Source organism: Tamandua tetradactyla, chromosome 5 (assembly GCF_023851605.1).
Source record: "Tamandua tetradactyla isolate mTamTet1 chromosome 5, mTamTet1.pri, whole genome shotgun sequence".
Classification (NCBI taxonomy): Eukaryota; Metazoa; Chordata; class Mammalia; order Pilosa; family Myrmecophagidae; genus Tamandua; species Tamandua tetradactyla.
Window position 1 is genome coordinate 126,363,715 of NC_135331.1, and position 23,129 is coordinate 126,386,843.

The 23,129-nt window shown below is 36.4% G+C and overlaps 1 protein-coding gene and 1 pseudogene across 2 annotated transcripts in view; one reads left to right on the forward strand and one right to left on the reverse strand.

Annotated features, from left to right (window-relative positions):
• SDHAF4 (succinate dehydrogenase complex assembly factor 4) overlaps positions 1-23,129 on the forward strand; it is a 35,878-nt gene that overhangs the window by 1,613 nt on the left and 11,136 nt on the right. Inside the window, exons 3-4 of the mRNA XM_077159434.1 lie at positions 18,945-19,097; positions 21,355-21,445. Of these exons, the coding sequence (XP_077015549.1) occupies positions 18,945-19,097; positions 21,355-21,445 (244 nt within the window). The remainder of the gene's footprint in view (positions 1-18,944; positions 19,098-21,354; positions 21,446-23,129) is intronic.
• Positions 10,412-12,461, reverse strand: LOC143682731 (vacuolar protein sorting-associated protein 26A pseudogene; annotated as a pseudogene). The gene is made up of 2 exons (XR_013175257.1): positions 11,378-12,461; positions 10,412-10,473 (listed from the first exon to the last, which is right to left on the reverse strand). The product of XR_013175257.1 is annotated as a vacuolar protein sorting-associated protein 26A pseudogene (transcript).

The following is a 23,129-nucleotide window of genomic DNA, read 5'->3' on the forward strand; positions in this document are numbered from 1 at the left end:
TAAATTATATACATCACGCCTCCGAACTTAATATTGCCATATACAATTCCTCAGAACAAGAATATTCACTTATATAATCACTTAGGTGCAGTTATGAAGTTAGAAATTTAACATTGATATAAAGCTTACAGTTTGTAGTTCAATTTTTTCATATGTCCCAATAATGACCTTTTGAGCGCTCCTCCCTTCTTAGATCCCATCCAGGACAATGTATTGCCTTTAATTATTCTCTCTTAAGTTACGCTTTCTTTTTTGTGTGTGTGTGTTTATATATACACATAAGCTTATACAACATAACCTTTCCCATCTCTATCCTCCCAAGCTTATCATTCAATGGTAATTAGTCACATTCATTATGTTGTGGTACCCTCCTCACCTTCCATTACTAAACTTCCCCAGCTCCCCACACAAAAACCCTACCCCCATTTTGTATTTCCCCTCCCCCCCACCCTGGCACCTGTACTCTCATTTTTTGTCTTGGTAGTTAGCCTGGTAAATAGCTTTTCTAATCATCTTAATTTGCTTAAACTTCTGTTTTTAGTCAGGAAACTACAAAGAAACTAAAAGCAACTGAGGCAGGCTGACAGACTGATCCTTTGTGTGCTAATTAAGGCCCCTGCCTCCAGGGGAAAGTTGGAATTGTAAGAAACAAGTCACACTGACTTATCTTCATCAAATGGGCCCATACCTACAAAATTCTGCGTGGACAGCTTTTGCAGATTTATGGTACACAAAGCACCCTGCCCCAGACAACTCACATTGAGCACATCTTACTTGCCTCCCCCTCCCCATTCCTCCATACCCTTTCTTTGCTCTAAGTAGATATATAAACTGTAAGTTCTGCACCCATACATGCATCTTAGCTCTATAAACTAACTCTGCGTCTTGGTTTTCAGAATGTTTTTGACTTAACTTGTCTCTGTGAGCTTGCATATTCTCAAATATTTTCTTAGTAGTTACCATGGGACTTAAATTTAACAACCTAAATCTGTAACAATTCCCTTTGCTTTGATACCAATTTAACTTGAATAGAATACACAAACTATATTCCTGTACCCCCCCATTTTTGTTGCTCTTGTCACAGATTACATGTTGATACATTGAGAGTCCCAAACCACTGACTTCTTACAACATTTTATGCATTTGCCTTTAGATCCTATACGAAGTAAAAAAGTGGAGTTATAATCTACAAATAGAAGAATGCTGGCATTTGTATTTACACCTGTCATTACCTTTACCTGAGATCTTTATCTCTTCATGCAGGTTTGATCTATTGTCTATTGTACTTTACTTTCAACTTATTTACAGAACTCTTTTTAGCATCTCTTGGAGGGCCAGTCTAGTGCTGATGAACTCCCTTAGTTTAGCTGGGAATTTTTGTATCTCTTCCTCATTTTTGAAAGACAGCTTTGCCAGGTATAGAGATCTTGGTTAGCAGTTTTTTTGCTTTTAGCACTTTAAATGTGTCATCCTGCTGCCTTCTTGCCTCCATGGTTTCCAAGGAGAACTTGGCACTAAATCTTATTTAGGTTCCCTTGAATGTGACGTGTTGCTTCTTTCTCGTGCCTTTCAGAATTCTCTCTTTATCTTTGGCATTTGACATTTTGATTATAATGTGGTGTTGTGTGAGTTCTGGGGGAGCTTTATCCTATTTGGAGTTTGTTGAGCATCTTGCATGTGTATGTTCTTGTCTTTAAATAGCAGAAGTTTTCAGCCACTATTTTTTTTAGTATTCTTTCTACTCCATCTTTCTTCTTCTTTTGGGATTCCCACAGGATCCCAGATGCTGTCCCCCAGGTTCCTCATGCTCTGTTTACTTTTATTTGTTCTTTATTCTTTCTGCTCAGACTGAGTAATATCAGGTGTCTCATCTTCCCTATTAGTGATTATTCTTTTTTTTGGCAGCTCCAATCTGCTGCTGAAGCCCTATAGGGAATTTTTAATTTCTGTTATTGTGGTCTTCAGCTCAGTATGGTTCCTTTTCATAATTTCTATGTCTTGATTGATATTTTATTTGTGTTCATCCATCAATTTCCTAATTTTTTTTTGTTCTTTATGTTTTCCTTTAGCTCTTTGAGCATATTGAGGGCCAGTTTTTTTTTTATTAAACATGCCAACATACAAACACAAACATTCTTACCATATGATCATTCCATTCTACATGTATAATCAGTAATTCACAATATCATCACATAATTGTATATTTATCATGACCATTTCTTAGAACATTTGCATCAATTCAGAAAAAGAAATAAAAAGAAAACAGAAAAAATTTATACGTCATGCCCCTTACCCCTCCCTTTCATTGATCACTAGCATTTCAATCTACTAAATTTATTTTAACATTTGTTCCCCCTATTATTTATTTATTTTTAATCCGTATGTTTTACTTCTCTGGAGGACCACTTTTTAAAGTTCAAAAATGAATACTCTAGAATGTGAAAACCCACATCATCTCATCCTAAATAACTGTTTAAAAATTTGCTTTTTATCCATTCAACATCTTTTTTCCTTTAAATTTTAATTGTGAAGTATTGATACCAAAAATTTTTATAATGCATGTGTAAGTTAGAAAGCAAAATCAATATCAAATAACCAGTTACGCAATTTAGAAATAAAATATTTCCATTATCAAGGAACTCTCTGTGTGCTGCTTCCTGATATAATTGTGTAACTTTTTGTGTTCTTTATATCTTTGTAGAAATGGTTACATAGTGTATGTTTTGAGATTCATCCACATTAATGTGTGAGGTTGTAGTTTATTCATTACACACTGTTTACAGATCACACTTTTTCCATTCTCCTTCTTAGTGGATTTTTTAGTACATCATTTTATTTATCTTAACTGGTGCTTCTGTGCATGGAGTGAAATTCCTGGGGTACATGGTATAGGCCTGTTAAATTTTACAACATGATGCCAAGTTGTACAGGCATTTTCCATTCCTACTTGTAATTTACACTTCTACCTGCAGTACTTTAGAGTTCCTCTTGTGCTACATGCTTTTCAACAGTCAGTATTATCAAGTTTTAATTTTGGGGTGCCTAGTGGATGTTGAAATAGTATCTCATTGTGATTTTGCCTTTCTCTGATTAGATAAATTAAACATTTTGTCAAATATTTATTAGCTTTTTCTATGAAATATCTCTTCATTTTCCTAATAGGTGGTTTGGCTTATTTATTTATTCTTTATAGATTCTTGGATACGATAACTTTTTAAATTATGTGTGTGCCAAAAAATCTCAGTTTGTAGTTTACTTTTTTAAAAACTTTTTATTGTATAATATAAAAAGCAAAGAAAGAAAAAAGCAATAGTTTTTAAAGTACTATTCAACAAGTAGTTACAGGACAGATCCCAGAGTTTGTCATGGGCTACCATACCATCCTCTCAGATTTTTCCTTCTAGCTGCTCCACAATATGGGAGGCTAGAAGGCATAAATATTTTATCAACACAATCGACTTTTCTTTTTTGTGAAAAATAACATATATACAAAAGAGCTATAAATTTTCAAAGTGTAGCACCACAATCAGTTGTAGAACACATTTCAGAGTTTAACAGGAGTTACAATTCCATAATTTTAGGTTTTTACTTCTAGCTGCTCTAAAATACTGGAGACTAAAAGATATCAATTTAATGATTCGGCAGTCATATTCATTTGTTAAATCCTGTATTCTTTGTACAACTCCACATCACCTTTGATCTTGCTATCCATCTCCTTAGCGGTGTTTGGGCTCTGGCCAAACAAAATTTCTAAATTTTTCACGTTGGAAAGTTCTGTCACTAATATGGGGTAGGGAGATGGAACTATCTGATGTTTTGGAGAGGCTGGACCCTCTAGGTTTCAGGACTTATCTGGTCCAGGGACCCATCTGGAGATTGTAGGTTTCTGGAAAGTTACTCCAGTACATGGAACCCTTGTGGAATCTTATATATTGCCCTAGGTGTTTGTTAGGATTAGCTGGAATGGTCCTGGTTGGGGTTTGGCAGGTTATGATAGGTAGCAATGTCTAACTGAAGCTTGTGTAAGAGCAACCTCTAGAGTAGCCTCTTGACTCTCTCTGAACTCTCTGCCACTGATACTTTGTTAATTACACTTCTTTTCCCCCTTTTGGTCAGGATGGAATTGTTGATTCCACGGTACCAGGGATAGATTCATCCCTGGGAGTGATCTCCCATGCCACCAGGGAGACTTTCACCCCTGGATGTCATGTTCCACATAGCAGGGAGGGTAACGATTTCACTTGTGGAATTGGGCTTAGAGAGAGTGATGCCACATCTGAGCAACAAAAGAAATCTTCCAGAGATGACCCTTAGGCATATCTATAGGCTGGCTAAGCTTCTCCGCTACATACATAAGCTTCATAAGAGCAAGCCTCAAAATCAAGGGCTTGACCTATTGATTAGGTTGTCCGTAAAGTTTGACACGGTATCGGGGGATTTCCTGATGGTAACGTTTAATAGTTCCATATTTTTTCTCCCATCCCTCAAGGGACTTTGCCAGTACTTTTTGATTATCTGCTTAATTATACTCTAAGATGTGTCCAGGCATTACATTAAGCTACACAGGATTAAAGGACCTCTTTCTTATTCTGGGCTCCCTGTGTTTCAGTCATTCAAATGAGCTATACAAATAAGTTGAGTTGATTATGTGCTACAGAAAATTTAGGTTCCAGACCAAATAAACCTTTCTTCCTTTGGTCTCAAAGAGTATGTGTGATTCTTTTTTTTTAGAAAGACACCGTTAAGAATGACTAAAGTAAACCACATGAGGCAAAATAAGCCAGAAGCAAAAGAACAATTATGGTGTGGTCTCCTTTGGAAAATGCTGTTATACTCGAAATCCAGAAATAATAATTACCACTCCAGACTAAATGTGACTATAAAGCTTACAATCCAGACCCTTGTTTTCTTATAAGCATTTTCTAAAGGAGGCCATACCATAATTATCCGTTCCTCCACTGATGTAGTGCCAGCTGTCATAAATAGTTTGCATGTACATATATATATGTAGGTTTATCTCTTGGCTCTCTTTTCAGTTCCATTTATCTGTTTGACATTCTTGCATTGATATCACCTGTCTCGATAACCATGACTTTGTAATAAATCTTGGTATTTGGTAGGATAAGTCCTCTCATCTTGTTTTTTAAGAAATGTCTTCACTATTCTTGCCTATTTGCTTTCCATCTAAGTTTAAGCATCTGTTTCTCAAATTCTAGAAGGAAAAACCCTGTTGGGAATTGATTAGTAATGCTTGATGTCTTTGTAAAAATGGCTCTTTCTAGCCAAAAACATGTATCATAATCCACTTATTTAGATCTTTAATACTCTTGAATATAGTTTTATCATTTTCTCCATTAAGTTTTTGCCTATCTTTTTTGTAGTAGTTGCTGGCATTTTATGTGTTTTATTCCTGCTGTAGATAGTATCATTAAAAATTTTTTTTTCTTATTGTTACTTATATATGGAAACACAGTTGACTTGTTAATTGATTTTTATATCCAAGGCCAGGACTCACTTCCAAAGCAGTAAAGCCTGCAGGTACCAAGGAGCACAGTGTCCCCTGTCTTGTCTTGTATGTTACAGAAAAGAGGGGAATTCTCTTCCTTTGCTTTCTTTCCTACTCTGTCACAGAATAGTACGGAGAAAGTTCTGTTTTTGTTTCCTTAGGTCTCAAAGTCCCTTGAGAAAACTGATCTTTCAACTTTTCCATGCAGCCCCTTTCTACAAATAAAGTTCGTATACAAGTGTACAAGGTCAGTCTAGCAGGACCAGTTTACTTCGCTGCTCTTCTTTCTTTCTCCAGGTACACTCTTGTTCCCCTTCTTCACCAAAAACCCTTATACAAATATAATTCTGCATCCCACAGTTAAGGCTCAAGTTATTAATATGCCCAATGTGTGGACATATACTAACCTCTTAACTACCTTGCAAAGTAAGTAGAATTATCCTCATTTCACAAATGGGGAAACAAACTCAGTGAGATAAAGGAACTTCCTCAAGGTCACAGGGCTAGTAAGTGGCATGGCTGGCATTGGAACCCATGTGTGACTCTGATGCCTTTGGTTTGCAGGTTTCTGATTTCTCCATTGTATTACTTGGGAAAAGTCTAAGCTGCTATAACAATCCAGCACATTAGGCTGGCAGGACTGCTCTGCTTTGATAGGGTATTCAAGGATCCATGTTCTTTTCATCTTCTGAGTGACAGCATCTATAGCCAGCCAATATGCCCTCGTAGAATTATACTAGTTAGTCACAGCCTACATCTGTTCTGATTGGACAATACCGATGTCATACAAGTTTTTAAATGTTTTGCGAATCACCCTTGCCCTGGGTGTTTTCCTCATCTGCATGGTTGAGGCTAGGTCACCCTACATTACAACCCAAGAGAATAGAGTCAGCTTGTTGAAAAATTGAAGTGACCTGAATTTTCACATATCAGTCCACAACCTGAACATATCAGTCCACAACCTGAACATATAACTCCTGGCTGCAAGGGAGGCTAGGAAATGTGATCTCTAAGTGAGTAGAATGGTAGCAAGCTTAATAGTAAACAAGTGGTGGGGAGTCCTAGCAGTAAATGAGGATGAGAAAGTGGACACCTACGACAGTTAACCATTAGCCTAATGTCATTTTTTCAGAGAATGATTTTTATACAGAATCACCATAACATAAAGACAGTTACACCTGCTTCATCAGATTATTGTGACACTTAAAGAAGATGGCATATTTTAAGCACAGTGCCTGAGATATAATAGGCATCTGATATATATCATTAGCTTTTTTTATTAGCTTTTTATTATTATAGTTACTATGTCTGTATCATTTAAGAGGTAAAATTTTTAGCTTCAGATTGTAGCTGAGATATATTTTCTATCAAGCATTCTATCCTAAAAATGCTTAGGAATTTCTACAGCTTTAGAATATAGCAAGATTACTTTTTATATTGATTATTATTCCCAACTTTGGATAAGATATTTTTTTTTTTTATACATGGGCAGGCACCAGGAATTGAACCCGGGTCCTCGGGCATGACAGGTAAGCACTCTTACCTGCTGAGCCACCGTGGCCCGCCCAGATATTTTTAAATTATTTTTTTAAATCTGCAAAAATAACTGAGGTGAAAATATATAAAAGTAATACTATCACATCATCTCAGACTCCTTTTTTTTTTTACTGTTGTCAAACCTAAAACGAGAAGTACTTTTATGTGTTGAGTTAAGCCTGAGAGCAGAGATAGGTTTTTGATAGCTGTTAGATACTTGCTGAATTTTTTTTTTTTTGAGAACAAAGCTATTTTAATCATTCAAAGAGCAAGCTCAGTATGTTTCAATTTATTTTTTACACGTCATGGTTGCACAATTTGAAGCTGGTTAAATACAAATAGTTTTCAGAATTTCTTTGAATAATTTTTAATTACTACATGTAAAGTGATCACGAAAATATTTGGCATTAAGTTTTTTTTTTTTTAATTTTTTTATTAATCAAAAAAAAGAAAAGAAATTAACACAACATTTAGAAATCATTCCATTCTACACATGCACTCAGTAATTCTTAGTATCATCACATAGATGTATGATCATCATTTCTTAGTACATTTGCATCGATTTAGGAAAAGAACTAGCAAAACAGCAGAAAAAGATATAGAATGTTAATATAGAGAAGAGAATTAAAATAATAATACTAATAAAAAATATATATATATATATAAAAAGGAAAAAGAAAAAAAACAAAAACAAAAGATACAAGCACACAAACAAACAAACAAAAAACCATATTTCAGGTGCAGCTTCATTCAGTGTTCCAACCTAGTTACATTACACTTAGGTATTATTGTGCTGTCCATTTTTGAGTTTTTGTATCTAGTCCTGTTGCACAGTCTGTATTCCTTCAGCTCCAATTACCCATTATCTTACCCTGTTTCTAACTCCTGCTGGTCTCTGTTACCAATGATATATTCCAAGCTGATTCTCGAATGTCGGTTCACATCAGTGGGACCATACAGTATTTGTCCTTTAGTTTTGGGCTAGACTCACTCGGCATAATGTTCTCTAGGTCCATCCATGTTATTACATGCTTCATAAGTTTAGTCTGTCTTAAAGCTGCATAATATTCCATCGTAGGTATACGCCACAGTTTGTTTAGCCACTCTTCTGTTGATGGACATTTTGGCTGTTTCCATCTCTTTGCAATTGTAGATAATGCTGCTATAAACACTGGTGTGCAAATGTCCGTCTGTGTCTTTGCCCTTAAGTCCTTCGAGTAGATACCTAGCAATGGTATTGCTGGGTCGTAATCCATTCTGCCATTCTATGTCTTTTGATCGGGAAATTCAGTCCATTAACTTTTAGTGTTATTACTGTTTGGATAATATTTTCCTCTACCATTTTGGCTTTTGTATTATATATATCATATCTGATTTTCCTTCTTTCTACACTTTACTCCATACCTCTCTCTTCTGTCTTTTCGTATCTGACTCTAGTGCTCCCTTTAGTATTTCTTGCAGAGCTGGTCTCTTGGTCACAAATTCTCTCAGTGACTTTTTGTCTATAAATGTTTTAATTTCTCCTTCATTTTTGAAGGACAATTTTGCTGGATATAGGAGTCTTGGTTGGCAGTTTTTCTCTTTTAGTAATTTAAATATATCATCCCACTGTCTTCTAGCTTCCATGGTTTCTGCTGAGAAATCTACACATAGTCTTATTGGGTTTCCCTTGTATGTGACAGATTGTTTTTCTCTTGCTGCTTTCAAGATCCTCTCTTTCTCTTTGACCTCTGACATTCTAACTAGTAAGTGTCTTGGAGAACGCCTATTTGGGTCTAATCTCTTTGGGGTGTGCTGCACTTCTTGGATCTGTAATTTTAGGTCTTTCCTAAGAGTTGGGAAATTTTCAGTGATAATTTCTTCCATTAGTTTTTCTCCTCCTTTTCCCTTCTCTTCTCCTTCTGTTGTGCACTCACAACACGTATATTTGTGCGCTTCATATTGTCATTCAGTTCCCTGATCCCCTGCTCAAGTTTTTCCATTCTTTTCCCTATAGTTTCTGTTTCTTTTTGGAATTCAGATGTTCCATCCTCCAGTTCACTAATTGTAGCTTCTGTCTCTTTAGATCTACCATTGTAGGTATCCATTGTTTTTTCCATTTTTTCTTCTTTGTCCTTCACTCCCACAAGTTCTGTGATTTGTTTTTTCAGATTTTCTATTTCTTCTTTTTGTTCAGCCCATGTCTTCTTCATGTCCTCCCTCAATTTATTGATTTGGTTTTTGAAGAGTTTTTCCATTTCTGGTCATATATTCAGCATTAGTTGTCTCAGCTCCTGTATCTCATTTGAACTATTGGTTTGTTCCTTTGACTGGGCCATATCTTCAATTTTCCGAGCGTCATCCATTATTTTCTGCTGGTGTCTGGGCATTTGATCAGATTTCCCTGGGTGTGGGACCCAGCTGGTTGAAAGGTTTTTCTGTGGAATCTCTGGGCTCTGTTTTTCTTTTCCTGCCCAGTAGGTGACGCTCGTGGCGGTCGTTTGTCTGCGGGGCAGTCGGCCTGGGAAACCGTGCATGGAGGCGGGGGTCGCTGGCCGCGGCTTGGGGGAGTGCCGGTCCAAATTGCCCAGCTGGCCCGAGACGCCAAGCGTCACGGGAGGGCCCCGCTATCCAATGTTCCCAGTCAGACTGAGGAGCCACATGCGTGGAGGGGACCCCAGTCGCCAGCCGCCCCGGCCAGGAAAACATGCGCCCCTCAGGTATCTCACCGCAGCGGATTCTCCCTGCCCGTTCAGCCGTTCCAGAATGGGGTACGCTGTCTTTTTGGTCTCTGTCGTGACTCCGGGAGCTGTTTCGTGTTATTTCTGTTTCTTTAGTTGCTTTTCTGGAGGAGGAACTAAGACCCGCGCGTCTTACTAAGCCGCCATCTTTTCCGGAAGTCCGGCATTAAGTTTTAAAATTCTGAACAGGCACTTACATGAAGGGAAATGTTACCATTCACAGATGTCTATATTTAAAATAGATGCTCCAGCATAGAACTTTTTGCGAATAGAGAAGTTGTTTATCGGCCATTTTATCAAAGTGCCATTGTAGTAAAACAGGTTAAGAAAATTAATTTGGATTATTTAGCTTACTCAAAGTATTACCTGACAAGGTTTACTCTGAAGTGTATAAAAAATATTGGTACAAAAACCAATGAGCCATAAATGAAAGTAGTTTCCACGCAGCAGGCTTTGTTTTGGTATCTGCATCCCACATTTACTGCATTTGAGATCAGATCCCATGCACAGAATCAGATGATTGCAACCTTCTTTTTCAGAGACGTTGAATAAATGACTTGAATTTAATGTTAAAAAAATTAAAACAGGTGGTAAGATTTAAATTTGAGATTGAACTAACCAATGTTCCAGTTTAACAAACATGAAATTGTCCACATCTGGAAAATACATGCTTCACATATGCTCCTGAGTCCCCCATCCCAAAATTTTCACCTGAAATGTGAAGAGAATAAATTTCTGAGGCCAAGAAAATAGTGCATATATGGCAAAAAGATTCCTTAAATTAAAAAAATACACATACACATTTCAGAGTATTTATGGAAAAATTACATAGTTTAACAAATTTTAAAACACCAACATAGGGTCAATTCCACATTACAGAAAACATATAGTGGCAATGCTGAAAAGTAGCAGAATGGTTACTTTTGGGGGAAAAAAAAAGACAATGATTACAGTAACATGCCACATATTCCCTTGAAAAAAAAATTTAATATTCATATGACAGAAGACTTCTAAGAGGATAAAATTCAGGAAGCCATGGAATGGTAGACTCAGAGGCACCTACAATTCAACACTTCATATGTGTTTCTCAAAGTTATGTAAAAACAATTTAGTTGTTTTAAAAAATTGAGATGCTGTTTTAAATCTCTGCACAATATAAGGGCTATTCAGGTTTTCTCATTTTGCTTGGACATAAAATATGTTTCTGCATGAAAAGAGTAAGTACTCATTTGCATGAAAAGGGAGAAAAATATTTATAATCAACACTAAGCAGAAAGAAGGCAAGATTATAATTAACCAGCCTACTCACAGGAAGATCTTTAATATTTATGCTTAAGTATATCTGAGTGCTTATCATCAAATCAAAGTGCAGTTAATTGAAAAAAAAAAAAAGGAGGCAGCCTAAGAAAGTTCCAGTGTCTCAAAGAAAGCACTTTTTAAAATGTATATACATGAAGAACATTTAGTTATATCATAAAATATATGCAGCACTGTAGGATAAAGGAAGACTATTATAAATGGAGTTTTGGCCTTTGACCCCTACATTCCGCAACCATCTTCAACCTGCTGAACTTAATCTCAATAGTTACAGGAGTGTTTTGTTTTTCTTTTTTACTCCCATTCAGTTCACATTTCAGGCTGTTCAGCAGATGCCTGTGATTCTGGAGATTCAAATCGCTGGTGAAAGTTTGTTCTCTGTTTCCTCAGTTTTTCAGGTGCTTTTCTCCATAAAATGATCTCCTGCTGCTTGAAGTACCTTCTGTCTTCCTCATCAACAAGGACTAGATTCAAAAAGTACCTTACTGAAAATTTTTTGTTCACATCTCTCATTGTTGGAGTTGGGTCATATCCCACTAAAAATAGTCTTATTGGAATTGATTCACCTTTTACTGGTGCACCATCCATTATTTCATATTTGGCAATTGTTTCTGTCTGTTGTACTAGGTCCAATCCCTGTGATCTCTTTTTTGATCAGCTGTAACTCCATATGTTGGATTTGTATTCTTACTAATAAAAAGTAAATTTTTCCAACAATCACATCCTTTAAATAATACTTTGATTTATATTATATTCAAATTCTATGTGTAGACAATCTTCAATGCCCACTTCCATTTTAATAGAATTGTTTACATCAGGATAGGTGGCAAGCTGGTGAACAATAAGATCATACTCTTTCACCAAATCTGTCAGTCTTCTTACTATTGTCACTTTAAGAAAATACCTCAAGCGAACATTGGCACCAATATAAGATTCATATGGCTTTTCAACTTGCATGAATTCAAAGTCATAACTTCTGCTCTGAGTCAGTTCTCCAGGCAAGGCCAATTCTTTCACTAGGTTTACAAATTCATGAGTATTACTCTTGTCATTGAAAAGTTCAATTTGACCTACAAATTCAATTCTAATTCCTTGGTGCTCTAGCCTCTTTCCAGGTTGCTTAAAGGCTAGGTTTACCTTTCCTGAAACAGATTCTCCATCATAGAAAAGATAGTGTTTTTCTACTTTCCCATCTTCAGTTTTCATTTCTGCCATTTTCCTGGTTTCCCCATCATTAAGGACAACATCGATCTCACAAATTGGACCAAAAAAGCCTCCAAGAAAACTCATTGTCAGCGCCGCCGCCGCGTCCCCCCCTCTTCACTCCTCTTCCCTCAGGAGAATTCCCAGTCCCGGCTCCCACCACCCCGGCGCCCCGTCACGTGACCCGGGACCGCCCACCGCTACTTGCTGAATTTTAAACTTCAAAGTGAATTATCTAATGTGTAATAAAAATAGATTTATCTAGTAACCAGATACAGAAGACACTGATTATTCAGAGCATACACAAAGTCTGACTACATTTAGAATCTAGTTTCTAATTGTTAAAACTCTCCTTTCTGTATATCTGTATTATTTCTGAACTATCATGACTTAGCAAACAATATTTCATGCTTTACAAATCAGCACATTGGTGATGGACAGAAGTTTTTATAGTGAAGGTTGGCTGTACTTGCTAAAATGAGATATAATGTGAAATTCTAAGGAATCCTTGGGACAGATGGCAAGTGACTAGTTGATAAAACTCATAATTTGTACTAACAACTTTCCTTCAGTTGTGCATGGTTCATATTCAGCAAAACTTTCAATATAATTTCTTTCTAAATAGTCAGCCATAATAAATCAGGATGAGATTATTAAATAAAATATATTAATATAAACAGAGACTCATATTTCTGTTTTTATTTACTTTCTATTTAAAAATAAATGCTGCCTTATAAAATATCATTTATTATTATAATGTGTTTTTCTTTAACCTTTTTAGTAGATTTGTAATTACTGTTATAGCAACATAAGAAAAACTATAATGTGCCCTTCAATATAGAAGTGGAAGTTTGAAGGCTTTGTCTCTAATCCCAGAAAACAATACAGATTTTAAGTAGATTAATGTTTTTATTTTAATATATGTGGAAATTTTTATTGGGCCATAGAATTTTTCCCAATGAATTAGTAAGCATACAGCTGTAAGGAAACTATATTAATACTGTAGATTATTATCATAGCTTTATTAAAACATTCAATTACATATTTACCTATATTTTTGTAGTGTTTTTTTTCCTATTTTTTTTTTAACCTGGTATTTTGTAGGCTCTTGGATAGCTTGGAGAATGCTTATTTGCATTCCAATTGATGCCAGTTAACTAACTTGCTAGTAGCTGAGCCTTTTACAGGATATGTGCTAATGAACAGTCTGATACACTGTATTGAAATTGTTAATTTAGTTTGTATGTGAGATTACATAATTTAAGGTAATCTTACATATAGGTCTTATGTGAATTCCAAGTCACCTATGTAGAGTATATATGTATATCCCCAGACAAATAAACACATACAAATATTTCTATGGATATATATTTCTGCAAGTGTAATTTTTTAAAAACAAGGGATGAGGTATTATAGTGCTGGCTAGAATATAGATAAAATACCTGTAATCAAAGAGCATTCTAATTATATTTAATGCTATCAACAGCTTACAGATAATTTTATAATAATAGTTACTGTTTGCCATTATGCCAAGTGATTGTCATAAATTGTCCCATTTAATTTATTCAATAACCTCAGGCAATAGGTATTATCTTTAAATTAGAGGGAAGGAAACAGATATACAAAGAGTAACTTTTTTTTATGTGTCTCCCTACATATATGTATTTCTATATCTGTACATACACTCTGTCATATTTATCTCATAGAGAATTTTGTTACTATGTTTTTTTTTATATTTTGTTTTTGTTCTGGGTTCATGGGCTAGAAATTGAACCTGGATCTCCCACATGGCAGGCCAGAATTCTACCATTGAATTTGCTGTGCATCCCCCAAGAGTGAGTAATTTGACCAAGGTGTGCAACTAGTCAGTGGTTGTATTAGTTTCAATTGTTGCTGTAATAAATTACCATAAACGTATTGAATTAAAATGACACAAATTTATTTCCTTTACATTTCTGAGCATCAAGATTCCAAAATGGGTCTCACTAGACTTAAGTCAAGGTTTCGGTAGGGCTATATACATTGTGCAGGCTCTAGAGGAGAATGCTTTCTTTCCCTTTTCCAGCTTCCAGTTAATACCCACATTCCATGGCTCTTGGCCGCTTCTTTCATCTTTGTTTGTTGTTGTTCTTTGTTACAGAAGTTAAGGTTTACGCTTTACCTCCCCCTATGTGGGACATGACATACAGATGTGAAAGTCTCCCTGGCAGCATAGGAGAAGACTCACAAGTATGACCCTGGCCTTGGCCCGGTGGAATCAACAATGCCATCCTGACAAAAAGGGAAAAAGAAATGTAACAAATAACTTATCAGTGGCTGAGAGAGTTCATATAGAGTTGAGAGGCTACTCTGGAGGTCGCTCTTACATGCACTTCATTTAGACATTGCTGCCTATCATAACTTGGCAAACCCCAACCAAAACCATTCCTGCCAATCCTAAAGAACACCTAGGGTGTTATGTAAGATTCTACAAAGGTTCCATGCACTAGGGTAACTTTCCAGAAACCTACAACCTCCAGATAGGTCCAGATAGGTCCCCAGTCCTGAAATGTGGAGGAGCCAGCCTCTCCAGAACATCCAGTAGTTCTGTCCCCCATCCCATATAATCAACAGCCCCTTCCTACATGAAGAAGTTAGAGGAGGCATAGCCCAAATATTCCTAAAGAGTGGGAGGATGATCAGTGGTGATGGTGGAGTTATACAGAGAAGGCAGGGTTTAGCAAATGAGTATGATTGCTGCATCATTATATTGACATTTCTTTTAGTCTCTGGTGTCTTAGAATAGCTAGAAGTTAAAACCTAGAATTGTGGAGTTGTAACCCATATCAAACTCTGAAATCTGTTCTACAACTCATTATTGTGGTGTGCTTTGAAATTTATTGTTTTTTTTTGTATATATGTTATTTTTCACAAAAAAATTTATTGTAATGATAAATGCACAACTATATGAAGATACTATGAAACAAAGATTGTACTTTGGATGGTTTCATGGTATGTGAATATATATCAGTAAAAAATAAAATTTAAAAAAAGATCTAAGGAGAAGGTGGAGTTATAAAAAAGAAGATAGGATTTAACAAATGAGTATGATGACCCCTGAGTCATTATATTGATATTTCTTTTAGTCTCCAGTGTCTTGGAGCAGCCAGAAGGAAAAACCTAAAATTGTGGAACTGTAACCCATGCCAAACTCTGAAATATGCTCTATAACTAATTGTTAAGTGCTTTGAAATGTATTACTTTTTTGTATCTCCTCATTTAGGCCATTACTCGTGTATAGAAACATCTTTTAATCTTTGTTAAATCTCTTCTGTTTGCTTTGGGGTTAATTTGCTGTTCTTTCTCTAATTTCTCCAGGTGAGCAGTTAAAGCCTCAATTTTTCCTCGTTCTTCCTTTTTAATATAGGCATTTGGGGCAGTGAACTTCCCTCTCAGCACTGCCTTTTCCATATCCCATGAGTTCTGATATTATCCCCACTCCATATTGTCAACACCCCTTTTCAACATGAAAAATCAAAGGTTACCACCCACAATTGGGTGGGTCACATCTTCATGGAAACAATCAAAATGCTCCCATCCAGCAATACTGAATGAGGATCAAAGGGCATGGCTTTTCTGGGGTCCCCCACAGATTCAGACTGGCACAGCCTCTCTGTAAGGGATGTTCTGTCACTATAGTTTACTCTGAGGGGCACTGCCAACTGAGACCAGCCCAGTCAGACTGGAAGAAGCCTTTTGGGCTGGTAAATATCCATCCTGGTATGTATTTGGCAGGACCTATGGATGATAGGATAACACCTGTAATCAGATGGCCAAGAAACTATAAGCAGCCACCCCAAATTTCCCCAGGAGTTGGAATAATGCTAGAAGTGAAAACCTTCCAAGTGAATGGCTTCTCTGCTTTCTTAAAATCAGCATAAGAGACTGGTTGCACTGGCAATGTGGTGGTGTCAAATGTATAAAAAGCCATGCATTCTTCTGGTTTTCTTTTCTCTTCCAATGTTGCTGCTATGTGGACAAATGTTCTAGTTTGCTAGCTGCCAGAATGCACTGTAGTAGAAATAGAAGGCTTTTTAAAAAGGGGAATTTAACAAGTTACTAGTTTACAGTTTTAATGCCATGAAAATGTCCCAATTAAAGCAAGTCTATAGAAGTGTCCAATTTAAGGCATCCAGTAAAAGATACCTTGATTCAAAAAGGCCAGTGAAGTTCAGAGTTTCTCTCTCAAGTGGAAAGGCACATGGCGAACATGGTCAGGGTTTCTCTCTCAGCTTGTGGGGCGCAGGGTGAACACAGCATATGGGATTATCTGCTAGCTTTCTCTCTTGGCTTCCTGTTTCATGAAGCTCCCTGGGAGGTGTTTTCCTTCTTCATCTCCAAAGGTCACTGGCTGGTGGACTCTCTGCTTCTCATGGCTATGTCATTCTTCTCTGCTCTCTCTAAATCTCTTTCCTTCTCCAGTATGTTTCCTCTTTTATAGAATCCCAGTAAACTAATCAAGACCCACCTAGAATGGGTGGAGACATGTCTCCACCTAATCCAGTTTAACAATCACTCTTGATTGAGTCATATCTCCAAGAAAATGATCTAATTAAAGTTTCACACATGCGATACTGAATAGGAATTAGAAGAAACAGCTGCCTTTGCAAAATGGGATTAGGATTAAAACACGGCTTTTCTAGGGTACATACATCATTTCAAACCAGCACAACAAATAAAATGAAAGTGTACAAATTATTTGAAAATCCTGGAAGGTGGATGCTTTTCATATACAGGTTGTTTTTAACCAATAAACTTGCTATTTTTACAGCAAAGAGAAAAAAAATCAGTTGGACATAAGTGTTAGAATTGATTTCTGTGCTGTAATTTTATTCCATTGGTCTTTATTTCTGTCCTGTGCCAGTACCATACTGTTTTCATTACTGTGGTCTTGTAATGTACTTTAAGATAGGGAAGTGTGAGTCCTCCAACGTTATTCTTCTTTTTCAAAATGGCTTTGGCTCTTTGGGGCCTCTTACCCTTCTATATAAATTTGATGATTGTCATTCTCATTTCTGCTAAGAAGGTTGTTGGAATTTTGATTGGGATTGTGTTGAATCTAGAAATTGCTCTGGGTAGGACTGAATTTTAACAATATTTAGTCTTCTGAGCCATGAACACAGAATGTCCTTTCATTTATTTGTCTTCTCTGTTTCTTTCAGAAATGTTTTGTAGTTTTTTGTGTACAAGTCCTTTACACCTTTGGTTTGATTTATCCCTAGATATTTGATTCTTTTAGTTGCCGTTATGAATGGAATTCTCTTCTTGATTTCTTCTTCTGATTGTTCATTGCTTGTTTATAGAAACAGTACTGATTTGGGGGGGTTGATCTTGTACCCTTCCACTTTGCTGAATTCATTTATTAACTCTAGGAGCTTTCTTGTGGATTTTTCAGAATTTTCTGTATATAGGATTATATCATCTGCAAATAGAGAAAGTTTTACTTCTTCCTTTCCAATTTGGATGCCTATTTTTTTTCTTCCCTAATTGCTCTGGTACGAACTTCCAGTACAATGTTGAATAATAGTGTTGACCATGAGCATCCTTTCTTTTCCTGATTTTAGAGGGAAAGCTTTCGGTCGTTCACAATTAAGTAGGATATTAGCTGTGGACCTCCGGCAGTAGGAAGTCACTAATCAAAAGCCGTGATCAGTGATTGGCCATGGCCACCCCTTGACCCCTTGTCTTGGGAAAAATGGTTTTTATTTCACTTTCTGTCAATAACGAGCTAGCCAAGAGCTGGACCCGTGGTGGCCTGCCCCAAGAATCAAAGATGGACACCAGTGGCTGACTGGTGATCCAGAAAAATCTCCTTAGTTTAAGATCATCTGATTTGCAACCTTAATTCCATCTGTTACCTTCCTTCCCCCTTTGCCATGTAACATAACCTGTTCACAGGTTCTGGGTAGTAGGACATGGTCATATTTAAGGGCCATTATTCTGCCTACCACAATGATGTAGTGAAACTGATAGTCAGATCTGTCTGGTTCTAAAACCCTTCCTTTAAGAAGTTGAAAATCCTCAACCCTGAAGTCATTTCTTAGAATGATTTTGAACATTTCATACTAGGGAGCAGATAACTTTCATAGTACTGAAAGTTTTATTTTCTCTTTACAACCTAGAGAGAAAGTGACATCATTTGCACATTGCAGATGCTCAGTACACTTAAAAATTTGTAGTTAGCTGAAAAAGAAGCATGATTAAAATTTAAATGTAAGAACACTAAGTATAGACACATGATTTCTAGAAACTTAAAGGCTAAACACTGCCATTGAAAGTTCATAATACTTAGTTACTCCTATGTCTGAGTTGAGTCCTTGTGTTTTTTCGCATTGCTTCAGACAGGAACCAATGTTTTATTTGAGTTTATTCAGTCTTGATAATTATTACCTAACTCATTTCAAAGCTTTTATTTTCAAACTTATTCATTGGTCACCTGCAGTCAAGGGAACTAGCTGTTTAGAAGACAGAGTGGAGGGGAAAATTTTCACTGTCTGTGCTTTAGTACCTTTTGAGCTTTGGTACATACATATATATAAACTAAAAACAAGTAAAATTATTAAATTTTTTAAGTAGAATAAATAAACAGTTCTTATTTTTTCCCACTATCTCCATTCTACTAGGATCGCCATTTTTGTGCCATTCTTTGAGGAAAATGAGTTCTTCTCTAGGAGGAAAGTCTGAACCTGCCAAACAATCCCTCAAGAAGCCAAAGTTACCAGAAGGTCGTTTTGACGTGCCAGAGGGTTCCCATTTAGAGAAAGAACCACTGGAAAGTGAGTATACTAAAATAACCTCTCAGCTTTTGAAGTTTCTAAGAAAGTGTTTTAATTATTGAGAAAAAACTAATGAAAGAAAAATTATGTTATTATTTTATAATTATAATTCTTTATTTTCACTCTATATACCCTTTTGTGCCTTGAATTGTGTAGCGTGTACAAGTATTACCTATTCAGAAAATAAAAATTTAAAACAACGTAACTGTAAACATACCACTTTCAGACCTTAGCAAGCCTCCATGTTTGTCTCATTTTTTCAATCAATTGAGCATTAACCCATCTATGCAGTGAAATACCCCTCATAGGACATCAGCAGAGGATGTAGGAACCTCTGCCTGCAATTCTTTCAAATATAAAAGGTTTTAATGATTGCTTGTTCAGTTAAATATTTCAGTGTATAGTACTTTACCAAGCCAAATCCATTAGCTAGACCAATCAGCCAAAATTATGGAGATTTAAAAAAATTCTGTCATTAATTTAAGGTGAGTTTTTTCCCTTTTTTTTTTTTTTTTTTAGCTAAACAGAAAAATCTGAGAGGAAGTATTTCCTTATAGCATCATACAAGAATTAAAGAGCACATTTCAAAACTAATCAACTATTTGGCACTGTGCTAGACCAAAGTTAGAGTCACTTCAATTCCCATTGAACCAATATCATCCCTTAGAAGTCATCTGAGCTGGCAAATGTCACCATGTCCAGGAGATGATTTTCAATCCCTACTTTATTTGAACTATTGACAACCTTTGACAGTGCTAACCATTACTTCTTCAGAATCTCTTTTCTTGATTCCTGTTACTCTCTCCTGTTTTTCATCCTATTCAACCTTTTCTTCCTGGGCTCTTTTTGAAGCCACACTAACTCCTAAACATATTTGCAGGTCTCTCACCTAAGCCCCTTAAAAACTCTTAAGGAGATCGCATATCTTCCTATTGTGATTTAAACATCACATAGGTGTTGGCGATTCACACGTTTGTACTCATCAGACCTCTCTCCTGAGCTTCATTTTCCTGTCTCAACTGTCTCCTAAACATTTTCATTTACATATTCTAAATATGTCTCAAAAATTGCCATGTCTAAAAATTGAACTCATCCTCTACACGGTTTTCCTGCTCAGCATCACCCCTCTCACCAACACATCCCACATCTTCCTCTTCCTCCTGGATTCCTGCTCTGTCCCGTCTACCAAGTCACCCAAGCCTGAAGCCTGGGAGTAATCTATCACCCTGTCTCTCCCTGTCTCCCTTATTCAGTCACTAACCAACTGCTGCTGATTCTACCTTCTTAAGCATCTCTCTAATGTATCCTCTTTTCCACCCTACCAAGAATGCCTAAATTCAAGCTATCGGCAGCTCTGTTAGTGTCCTAACAGATCTCCCTGCTTCTAGCCTTGTTTCTCTCCTTCTGGTCTTATCTCCCTGCCCCTAGTACATATTTTATTCTAAGAAAAATTTATAGGTTGTCCCTCTGTAGGGAGTAGATTTATTTCATTTTTAAGTTGATAAAGGCAGATATTTGTAGCCAGGTCCCCAGTGAGATACAAAAAATAAATAAGAAAGGGAGATGATATATATAAATGACTAGGAACAGCATATCATGTGGTAATTCATATGAGATATACAAAGAGCTCAGAGAAAGGTGTACAAAACAGATAACATTTTAACTCAGTTTTAAAGGAAAAATAAAATCCTGATTAAGTAGATAAGAAGTGGTAGGGATATGTTTAAAAAAAAGGACAGAAAGTTATGGTCAAAAAGAAAGAAGCTGGGAAACAGAACATATGCAAGACACAGCTAATGAGACTCTTTGGCAGTAGTGCAAAGTATATATAGTGGATTAATAGAATAAATATGGCTAGAGAGGTAGATTCAGATCAAATCTTGGAGGGCCTGAAACGCTAGGCTATATAGCATTTGGGGCTTTATGCAGTGGGGCAGTGAGGAAAGTAATAAATGTTTTGGTGTGGGGATGTTTTTAATCAGCTTTATTGATGTGTGTAATCTACATACAATAAAATTTGCCCATTTAAAAATCTTCTCATTTTAAGTATACATTTTGTTGAGTTTTAACAAATGAAAGCATAGAACAGTTCTATCACTCCAGATTTCCCTCTTGCTTCCTTGCTGTCAGTCCCCAATCCCCACCCCCACCATCCCACAGCAACCATTGATCTGCCATAACTACAGTTTTACCTTTTCTAGGACTTTTTATAACTGCAGTCTACAGTATGTGATCTTTTGTGTCTGGCTTCTTTCAGTTTGTGTCATTTTAGAGCAGAGATTCTGTTTTAGAAAGGTTAATTCAGCCTCTGTGCAAGTTACATTGGGCCCATGGGAGCCAGAAAATAGGTAAGTTAAAACACCATTGTATAAACTACAGTGGTAGTAATGAAAATAAAATGTTTCAAAAGACTCTAGGGATATAATGCATATGAAAATTAGGTTATAAACAAATGTGAGGAATAAGGGAGATGGAAAGAGTAGGAGATTGTGGTCAGAAAGAAGAGATCTCAAGAATATAGGATTTGAAAAAGAAACATATTCAAGATATAATGGTCCAAGTGAGAGTTGGCAGAAGTGAGAGATCACAGATAAAGAGTATTAGGGACCCCTGTGGTCCAAATATGTGATGGTTCATTAATGTGGATATCAGTATTATTAAGAATGAGGAGAAAGAGAGGAAACAATGGACCAAATATAGATCTCATCCAAGAAGTTTTAAGAGTGTCCTCGAGATTATTTCAAGACTGAAGAAAAGCGTTGTACAAATGAATGTTGTAGATTCAAAAAAAGAAGACTGTATAGGTTCAGTGGTAGAACGTTAGGCTGAAAGTAGTAGTAAGGATCAGACCTCCTTATTTCTTTCTTACCCATTGAACTTCAGAAATATGCAAGAAAGAAAAGCTTCCACAGGAGAAGCTTTCAGGGGAAGCTATAGAGTAAGGAAAAGCCAATATCTTATAAAGCATTATAAAGTTTACTAAAGCTCTTTAGAAAACAGAATGAGTCTGAGAGAATTTACTTATAGAAAGCAGGAATAAAATGTCTAAATATTTGAAATTTCTCAAGGTAAATTATTTTTTTCTCTCTTTATTTTTAAAAACTTTTTTTGCGTGTAAAATACTTTCAGATTTACAGGACAGTTACAAAAATAATGCAAACCCCATATAGTATGTTGGGCAGATAATAATAAAAAAAAAATGTTTGCAAAGTCCCTTGAGGGTCTGGGGAAAATATGTGAAACTGTTCAACTTCCCCACCTGGAAAATTCCTGTTACTCTCTCAAGTATTATGGACTCCCAATTTAATAATCTAAGCCCTCAATCTTGAGGCTCGCTCTTCTGAAATTTATTTCTGTAATGGGGAAGTTAAAACCTACCTATTGTAATGCCTAAGAGTCACTTCTAGAAAACCTCTTGTTGGTAAGATGTGCTCTCTCTCTCTCTAAGCCCAGTTTTGCAAATAAACTCCTTACCCTTCACCCTACATGGGACATTATGTCCAAGGGTAAAAGTCTTCCTGGCAATGTGGGACATGACTCCCAGGGATGAGCCTCGCCCTGGCATCAGGGGATTGAGAATGCCTTCTTGACCGAAAGGGGGAAAAAGTGTAATAAAATAAGGCTCTGGGGCCTAAGAGATTTCAAATAGAGTCGAGAGGCTATTCTGGAGGTTATCTTTCTGCAGGCTTCAGTTAGATATTGCAAATCGCCATGGTATGCCACGCCTCAACCAACAGTATTCCTGAAAACCCTAAAGAATACCCAGTGCTCTATCTGAGACTGTATAAAAGTTTCATTCACTAAATCTGTTTTTCAGAAACTTAAAACCTCCAGATTGTTCCTATGCCAGATAAGTCCTGAAACTTAGAGATACCAATCTCTTCAAGAAAATCAACCAGTTGTATCCCCTACCCCATAATGTTGACACCACTTTTCAACATGAAGAAGTTAGAATGGTCATTGTCTGAATATCCTTGAAGAGTGAGAGAAGGATCAAATGAAAGAGAGGAGTTGTAACAGAGAAGATAGGAT